Source organism: Rutilus rutilus, assembly GCF_951802725.1.
Source record: "Rutilus rutilus genome assembly, chromosome: 3".
Taxonomy (NCBI): Eukaryota; Metazoa; Chordata; class Actinopteri; order Cypriniformes; family Leuciscidae; genus Rutilus; species Rutilus rutilus.
In genome coordinates, this window is record NC_140211.1 from 9,149,224 (window position 1) to 9,158,792 (window position 9,569).

Genomic DNA, 9,569 nt, shown 5'->3' on the forward strand with positions numbered 1-9,569 from the left:
CTCAAAATTGCTTCAATCACCTTTCTTTCCCATTCTGACATTCAGTTTGGAGTTCAGGAGATTGTCTTGACCGTGACCACACCCCTAAATGCATTGAAGCAACTGCCATGTGATTGGTTGATTAGATAATTGCATTAATGAGAAATTGAACAGGTGTTCCTAATAATCCTTTAGGTGAGTGTATAACATGTAATATATTGTACAACATGTAGTGGTAATGATGATAAAAAAAAATAACTTCGATTTATATCAAGATACCCATTTTGACCTTACAAAAAGGAGGGTTGGGGGCCAAAGGCCTCCGTGCATAGATGTGCTTACATGTGCTTTTTTTTTCAGCACAGAAGGCTCTGTCTCCAAAGGTCCAGAATCTGGTGCGGGAGATGGCATGCTGATCTATGTCACAGGACCGGAGGGGCATGCTGATCTATGTCACAGGACCGGAGTGCAAGTGCGTGGAGGGATTTGTAGGTGAGGAAGAGGAGGATTGGTGACCTGTGTACAGCTCAACCCGTCGACAAGTGCCAAGTTTAAGCGAACCACAAATGACAGAGAACAATAAAGTGGATGAAATGGGAGGGCAATACACAGCACTACAGTGTAGCCAGCAAATAGCATGACAGTCGTGGAACATTATGAACACAGAACAGCAAAACTATATACAAGCTGTTTGTACTTGAACAGAACTTATTTTTTGGTCTCTGTACATTGTCTGCACAATGACAATAAAGTTGAATATAATCTAATCTAATTGAACAGCAAAACGATATACAAGCTGGTTGTGCTTGAAAAGAACAGAGCACCACAGTGTAGCTAATAAATAACACAGGGGAACACCACAATTGTAGAACATGAACAGTAATATAGAACAGCAAAACTATTTACAACCCCTTTGTCACTCAAGGGCCCAAAACATGGTCCACTGCCTCTTGAAATTCTTCAAATGTCTCAAAAGGTTTCCCATCAAGTCCTTTTTAGAGGGATGACTTTGTACTCACACAATACGTTTTTTATTTTATTTTTTGTGACCTTGTGTCGGTAGGCCACATAGCACACAAATGTACAGCCTAACAGGGGCTCTCTGCCCTCTTCCTTTTGTAGATTGTTGACCTTGCCGGTGACCGAAGGTGGTCAGCAAGAGGCACAGTTAGGGGTGCTGCCTTCACCTGACTGTGGGTGGGCTGGAGTCTGGCAGCAACGATGTGTGGCAGAGTGGATAAAAACGGCGATGGCAGACTGGAGGAACATGGCGGTGGCTGAGTGGAGGATGGAGGGCAAACTACGAGGGACTCTGTTTTAGTCTCCTGGTTCCTGCCAAAGACGGAGTGACCTCATACTGCACTTGAGGCCGGCTGGTGTGGGGCCGTTAATCAGAAAGCTCTGGTGCTGGGGGTTGGCTGGTGCCAGATAGAGACTGCTGACGGCATGAAGAGCTGCTCCAATGACGAGACCCCATGGACATGACAGCAGCCACGGTCCACGTACATGAGCTCGGGAGGCGCCACTCCTGCTCTCGTGTACCTGTCCATGAGTCCTTCAGCCATTGGCCGCAGCTTCTCCAGTGACTCCGCACACGTCAAGACAGACATGAGGATCTGCCCCTGTTCATTGACCACATTGGTGCACAATTCTGCAGTGCCTTTCCCATCCCCAGACAGTTTCTTGCAGATCTGATAACAGATTTACATTGACAAACATTTAACATGTGTAAAACTAAAATGCACTAGATTTTCCCTGAAGTATCACCGGTATGTAATAAATGCAAGGTTGCAGAAGGTACACTTCTACATTCACTATGGACATGTTGCAACCTTCACAAGTACTGGATTCATAATTTCGATCTACTTTCAAAAGTGTATAAAAAAGAGATAGCTCCAGATCCGATGATTGCCGTTTTTGGGGTGATTTCAGTACCTTCTTTCAGTAAATTTGAAAAACAGGGTATTTCTTTATTTATGGTTCTTGCAAAAAGACTGATTCTTCAGAGGTGGAAACTGGATATTGTTCCAACATTCGATGTGCTGCAAAGTGAGCTGGTGAACATTATTCATATTGAGAAGTTACGATTTATCAATAACGACAAGCCAGAAATATTTAGGAAAATATGGAAGCCTGTATTAATTACTTTGGAATGTGATAAATATATACTGGGTCTTATACTTCATTACATATTTGTAACTCTTAATTTGCTCATCTGATGTTACCACTGTGATCTGTCTGGAACTCCTCTATTCTATGTATCAGGAATACTTATCTGTAACTAGAGTTGCTTCACTTTTATGTATTTGGTATACCGTGCTAATGTTTCCATTTAGTAACAACTTTATTGTTGAATAAAGCATACATACAAACATATTTGCCTTCATAAGACTCTCAAATTTACCTTTTTGGTTGAGTCATACTTTAGTACTTTTCCAAACGTGGACATTATTTGAGTGCGGTAGTCCTCTGTTATCCGCCTCAGCAATGAGGAAGGCCTTCTGCAGCAGTTTGGGCGATGGCAGCTCTGCCCTTGGTGAAGGTAACTGGAAGGAGATGCTCAAATTCCCTGAAGGCAGAGAAAATATACACAGATACAGACCTCATTAGTGATGGAAAAACTCAATTTCAGAATTGACAGTAACATTAGAGCTTATGTACTTTATTACAATGAAGGCTTTCTGTTGCGTTTGTCTGCACTGTTTTACTGTTTCACTGTCTCACTATTTTAGTCTTTGCCTCAACACTGAACAAACTTACTTGTGATCTTTCCAGGTTCATTGTACTGGCTGAGGAGGGTGGTGTAGAGATCTTTCCTCTGCAGATACTCCTCGCAGTGGCTCTCCAGCACCTGTCTCCACACCTTGGACATGGTGTTGCCCTCGGTGCGGTCCCTCATCAGGCGGATCACCTGCTTGTCCACACCACACCTGAAATTATAGCACAATCATTTAATGCCCGTGAATCTTCATTTATTGCAATGATTTAGAATTCAAATAGCTGTGAAATGATGCAGACACTCACCGTAATGTTAGCACAGCAGGGAACATAGCCTTGTGAGCTGGGCTGAGCTAAGCTGATCCATGATGCCTGCCTCCCATGACACGAAACGGCCAATGGCATGCTCCTCCGACTCCATGCGTTGCAGGCCAGCACCTCCGTAAGCATGGAGTACCAGCCAGACATGCCGCAGATCTGTCTGAACGTGTGGGAGTACCCATAACAGTACAGAAAAGCGCTCTTATTGCCACTTGCTGGGCACTCAGGCCTGGGACAGCGAAGACTACCGCCACACCCCAACTGGTCTCCAAAAAAAAAGAGACCACCACTCTAAAAATTCCGGGGGATAAAACCACATCCGGTCATCCTAGAGGACTTTCCTCCACTTCGTACGGCCGTGTTTGTCCTGGTACGATGTTGCCCTCTGGAACAGTCCCCTGACATCATCATCCTCCTTCAGCCACTTGAAATCTTCTTGTGGCAGCCCATGTGCAGCAGACTCCCACATTTTGTGCCAGCCCTCAATTATACCTGGTAGTGTAACAAAGACAAAACCATATCTATCAACCACTCTGTTCTCAGAACTGAACAGTGTTCTTGCATTAAGTTATATGCATTACCTCAGGTAATGCCGCCTGACATGGCTGAAGTGTTACATCTGCAACGGTCACAACAGATGTCCTCTCAAGACCAGGAGCCGATGCAGGAGCCTTAAAAAAATAAGTGTATAAGTGATAATGTATTAGTGTAAACTTTTATGGTTATGGTCAGGTGTGCTCAGGTGTATAAATTGTGACCTTTCAGCTGCTGGTGCGATGGTGCATAGCTTCTGAGTGCCTGGCTCTAGTCCTCTTTGTTTGCCCTCTGCATCCCCTGTGAAATGAGAACACTTACAGTGCTAAGCGTAAGTGAATACACCAATGCTAAAGTAGACTAAAAATAAAAATAAAAAAATCACCTTTTGGAAATTGATCTTAATGCCTTAATTAAAAAAATTAGGAAAAATCCAACCTTTAAGGACACCAATTTTCTTTGTGAATGAATAATGTATCGTAAATAAATAAATGTTCTTTCTTAAACCAGGAGGAGAAGGAAGAGTGGTGCTCGCTTATTCGATACAGATACTGCATTAATACAGGGTTTGTGCTGTGATATACCTTGTCTTACAAAGGTAGCAAGTGCTTCAACCAGCAGAGCATCATCCATCCAAGAGTCATCCCCTTAGGACCCTGATGAGCTGGAGGTGGCAGTCGCTGTAGGAGGGACCACGTCCTGTCGAGGTGTCTGCAAAATACAGGTGAGTTTCAGCTTTGTGCAATGCCTAATACAAACTTCAGTGGTTGTTACTGAAGTCATCTTAACCTACCTTTCTCCCAGGAAAGCGCTGCGTGCAGGAGGTGGCGGTCGCTGCGTGCGGTGTGCTGGAAGCGGCAGTGGCTACAGGACGGGCAGTCGCTGCAGGGCGGGCTGTGTCCTGTTGAGGTTTCTGTGAAAATACAGGGGAGTTTCAGCTTTGAAGTTTGTATTAACATAGCATGTGTAGTAACAATCACGGCTGTCACCGGTAGTCACCTTAACCTACCTCTCTATCGAGAATGTACTGCCTGAATTGCTTCAGGGACTTAGTGGTGATGTCGTCCTCCTTGAAGACAAGCCACTGTCTAACAAAGCAGTGCGCCTCCTGAGCCATCTTCCGCTCGTGGTCAGTCCCAGCCTGCGGGTCGGCCTGAAGGGTCTTGTGCAGGCTGTACCACTGCCACATCTCGAAGAACGTGAACGTCCTGAAGCGTCCCTGCCCATAAATGGCCCTGTCCACGTTCATCTCGAGGTGGCAGGAGACCTGTGGAAGCAGCTGCACATACCTCAGGAGGTAGTCCTTTATCCACCTGTCATTGATGGCTCTTTTATCAGGATGCCGGCTTTCTTTGACATGGCGATCAAGGACACTAAAATGTGACAGTATAATTAATTTATGAAAAACATACTGAACATAGTTTGATTCTGTTTAGTGCAACATGCTTACTATTTAATGTATCCAACGTCGTTTTCCACCAGCCATTTTAAACTTTTCCTGTTGTATTTCCCAAACGTGATTATTAGCTGACCTAAACACTGCACCTCCGATGGAGTGGACGTGACCAGCCGGCATCTCTCTTTAGCTGAAGACAGAAATTGTTAGGCCTCTGATAACACGCAAGCACAGATGCTCTAGTGCACAACAGTAGGTTATCATGACTGCGGTGGAAAAAACATCTATGACCCTAATGCCAAGGTATTACCTTTGTTATAAGCCGCCTTCTCGTCCCTCAGCTCGCTGTCGTCTGTGGTTTGGGACGGTTTATACGCCTTGGCCTCCTTTGTAGCCTTAAGAAGGCATTGTTGCCTATCCTGTGGCACACTTGAGTCTAAAATGCTCAAGGTGGGGCAACATTGGATCCATGTTAAACACTCCTGTAGGAAACAGTCTGTTACAATCATCATAATGATAAAATAAATATTCTTACCATGACAAATACAGGGGGTCATGACGAGGTTAAGAGTTATACAGTGGGGGAATTTGAACATGTCCACAAACAAAGGCTTATCTGCTAAGTATTAACCCTTGTGTTTTTTTTTATCATGTTGCCCGTCTTAATGCCAAAAATACATAAATTTTGACAAGTGTGTATTTTTATTGGAATTTTACTATTTCATCCCCATTTCCTTTAATAAATTGATTTTACACTAAAAATTCAATAAAAAAAGTGTGTGTGTGCCTGTAATATTTGAGTGAGAAAAACTACTCTACTGCAAATCACAAATCCAGCCACTGTGTGACCAGTGGAGGTTTGTTGGCATCTAATGGGGAAAATTCGGTACTGCGCCCAAACAAAATATTACTGAAATATCTGTTTTTGAGATATATAGTATGAAATTAGCCTGGGCTTCCCCATGCTCTTGCCCGCAGCGCAATTTTATTCACGCTGCTAGGCAGCCTGGACACCATGGACCAGCTTTTCCCCTCAAAAAGGGAACCAATCACAGAACGGGGAGGGAGCAGCAAGATGATGACGACGTCTATGCGACACACCGAAGCAGTTTGTTTATATCTATGGATCCAACATGGCATCAGACGCGAAGTTACCTTTCAATGCAGCCTTAGATAGTGTTCTAAGTAGTTTAGAACGCAAGTTTATTTCATCTTCTTCCTCGTCGAGTTTCTGTCGCTCTACCTAAGTCATCTGGTATAACTGAAACGACTGGCTATGAGCTACGTACAGGCGCATTTGATAGACATTCGTAGCGCCCAATAAACGGCTCTGGGCATTCATAAACCACGCCTCAAATACGAGAAAATGAACATGTGGTTCCCAGACCACGTCTCAATGAGACGAGGTCTGACGTTAGCCAGGCTAGTATGAAATATAAATATTATATATAATATGGCTTTAATTTTCTAGCAGTTTCAGAGTTCAACATGTTTCATAAAATATATATATTTTATATTTAAAAAATTCATAAACTTTCATTCAACAATAATCTGCCACGGGTCTTTAAAATGAGACCAAACTTAAGTCTGTGCTTCAAACTTTAATGACATTTTTTTTGACACAGACATTTTTGTCCTCTGTGGACCTCAGAGTAATCTTTTTTTAATTGACTCTCAAGGGTTAAATACATTTCAGTTAATGTGTTAAATACTTTTTTATAATAAAAGTACTTAGGCCTAAACAGTTACCTCAGGATGTGTGGTGTCTGCTGCTGATGTGGCCGTGCCCAGACGTGTCCTCCCAACATCAGGAGCTGATGCAGGAGCCTTAAAATAAGTGTATTAGTAAAAACTTTTTCATTTAGCCTACCTAAGCATACTTTTGTGTGGGCTCTCCATTTATTCTGCCCCACCAGGACCAAGGGGGATGTAACAGGTTATTATAATGTATAAACTATGGACTTACAGCTGATGGTGGAATGAATCTGTGTGTGGCTTCTGTGGAGGATCTGGATGGGCCTCTTTTTCTTTCCCCTGCAGCTAAATGAGGACAAACACAGGTAACGTTAGTCAATGTCAAAGCAGCAGACAACACTTTCATCGTGTAGTGAGCTTCAGCCATCGTTAGCACAGTGTCTTTATATTGGCTAATTTTATAAAACAATGTTCATGCTATGATAACATTAATAATTCTCGACATTACTAAGCTGATATAACGTTACCTTGTCTTTCAAAGGAAGCGAAAGCTTCGAAAGTTATCTTGTTATCGAAAGTTATCTTGAGCATGTCATAACAAATGCCAGTAGACCTGGAGTATTTTAAAACGAGCGGTTCATTCATAAGTTCGTAAGATGCTGTGGAAATCTATTTTTTACAGTCTATGGTGGAAATACAAACCTGAAGAATACACAACAAAGCGAGCACGCCCTGAAAAGGGGCGGGCAGTTTGTAACCTCTGTTCTGTGATTGGTAGATCTACGGTCGACTTCTGCGATGCTATTGGTAGTTTACGGTGACTGTAGACTCCCAGCCAATCAGAAAGCCCAATTCACAAAATTAGCGAGTGCAGCGTCTCCGGTCTATGATTGGCGGTCTACGGTCGAAAACTACGTTATTATTGGCAGTCTACGGACAGCGACTGTAGACTCTCGGCCAATAAGAAGGCCCAATTGTCTACGGCGACTGTGTAGAGTCTGTAGACATTGCACGACCGTAGAACGCAAGAGAACGTCTGCGAACTCCCCAAATGTGGGAATCTCGACTGCATAATTTCTGGTAGTGGGGGACTGCGTTCGCGCTCTCCCCTGATAAAATGGTTGAAAATAAGAAATGTATCTTGACTACATTAGGTCTTAATGATTAACATTTACTCAGCATTGTTTATGCGTCTGTTCTTCTGTATTGTTGATTTTGTATGGCAAATTTAAAGAAAATCGTTATTTGGGATTAAACAGTGATAGGAGAAGGGAAGAAAAGCTCGTGTTGTAAAATTATTTCTTGTCTTGAGCTTTTGAGAGGCTGGTCTAGTATATGTATTAGTAAGTTGCATGTTGTTTTTATGCTGCTGATTGTCCAGCACTTTGGTCTGCAGGTGCAGTTGTAATTTATACTTTATAAATAAAATTAAGTAATTTAATCAATTGCTTCTCAAAATGATTCACTTCTTCGAAACGCCACTCGCTGGTGACCCCTGCTGGCCAGAAGTGTATTTACAACAAAAACTCAGGCCTTACGTGACTGTAAACACTGTCATCATTGTAAAAGTTTTATTGAAAGTAAAATCTATCCAATGCAATTAACTCATTTAATAAGATTAAATAGCAAGCGTCTGTAAACATGTTCTTTTATCAATTTTCAGGGCTTGTTTTGTTTGCTCCATTGATGGCTCAGCTAAACAGGCCAGTAAGTTTTTAACTACAGTTATTCCTTATAACGTATGTCTAAAGTTAATAACTACTATTATTCCTTATAACGTATGTCTAATTAAAACGTCTACACATTTTTAAAACTGTTTAAAACTTTTAAAACTTGTTCAGTCTCAGTGAATCCGCATGATTCAGGGGTTCACAGAGATCATTATCGCCCCCAGCGGTAAACCATTGTAATTTCGAAACCGTTGTGACGCATCGAAGCCTCGTTTACGGTAATCACGTGACTTTGGCACTTTGATACCATAGAGTAGACAGTATATAAACGTTTGATACACGCTCCGAACCACTGATTCAAAACAAAAGATTCGTAAATGTTTCGAAGCTTCACGAATCAGTGTTTCGAAATCGCCCATCACTAGTTTCAATAGCCAGCTAAAGATTTGTTTGTCTCTATGAAGATTCATTTAAACTCAACTTCAACCTTTGAATTTTTAATTGGTACTATCAGAGAATGTCTAATAGGAAGAGAATTGGCACTCTCTGCTTACTTCCGGTTTCTGGACTGGCTGCAGTAACACGTCTCTGTCCATGCGGGGGCGCTCGCAGGCGAGTGCAGAATGAATGGAGGTCTATGGCGAAAAACCCTCAAAATCCACTTTTCTCAGGATATCATTTTTTGTCTAGTAATTTGAATGTTGTATTCGAAAGGAGATGCAAAGAAATTACACATTGCTGGGTGTTAGATTTTTTAGAGCCACTTATTTGGTTTAAAAAGTCTTTTAAAATGTCAATGACGTCAGAATGCTGACGTCATTAGCAGAATGCTAGCGTGTTATGGGCAACAACAACTCAACCTGTAAGAAATCGAAAAGAAATAAGTACTCGTTCATTCAACTTTCGACCTATAACCCATGTTGAACTTGCAAAACCTACAATAAAATCTGAGATTTCTCAACGGCAATCGGGTGAAACAGACACATTTAGCCGTCTAGCCCCATAGACTCCCATTCAGTCTGCACTCGCCCGCGATCACCTCCAGTGGAATTCTAATGGAACTGCAACCAAGATCGATACAATGGGGCTAATAGGAAGTGCCAAGGCTCTCCGTAGACGGGCTCTGGTACTATACGGTTATCCGGACCACATGTGATGACCTACCCCAACCCCGCCCCTAAACCTACCCGTCACTGGGGTTACGACCAACCAAGAGCGGTTGTGGTCACGTGTGGTCAGGTGTGGTCCGGATAACC

At 42.6% G+C, this 9,569-nt stretch overlaps 1 protein-coding gene across 1 annotated transcript; it reads right to left on the reverse strand.

Annotated features, from left to right (window-relative positions):
- Positions 1-218: 218 nt before the first annotated feature.
- LOC311287790 (uncharacterized protein) lies at positions 219-7,326 on the reverse strand. Its single transcript, XM_084404850.1, has 14 exons — positions 7,171-7,326; positions 6,915-6,988; positions 6,698-6,775; positions 5,259-5,430; positions 5,003-5,138; positions 4,562-4,925; positions 4,346-4,465; positions 4,137-4,263; positions 3,777-3,852; positions 3,600-3,689; positions 3,004-3,510; positions 2,740-2,909; positions 2,384-2,548; positions 219-1,670 (listed from the first exon to the last, which is right to left on the reverse strand). The coding sequence occupies exons 1-8, from the start codon at positions 7,286-7,288 to the stop codon at positions 4,201-4,203; spliced, it is 1,125 nt and encodes a 374-aa protein (XP_084260976.1). The 5' UTR covers positions 7,289-7,326; the 3' UTR covers positions 219-1,670; positions 2,384-2,548; positions 2,740-2,909; positions 3,004-3,510; positions 3,600-3,689; positions 3,777-3,852; positions 4,137-4,200.
- Between the last annotated feature and the right edge of the window lie 2,243 nt (positions 7,327-9,569).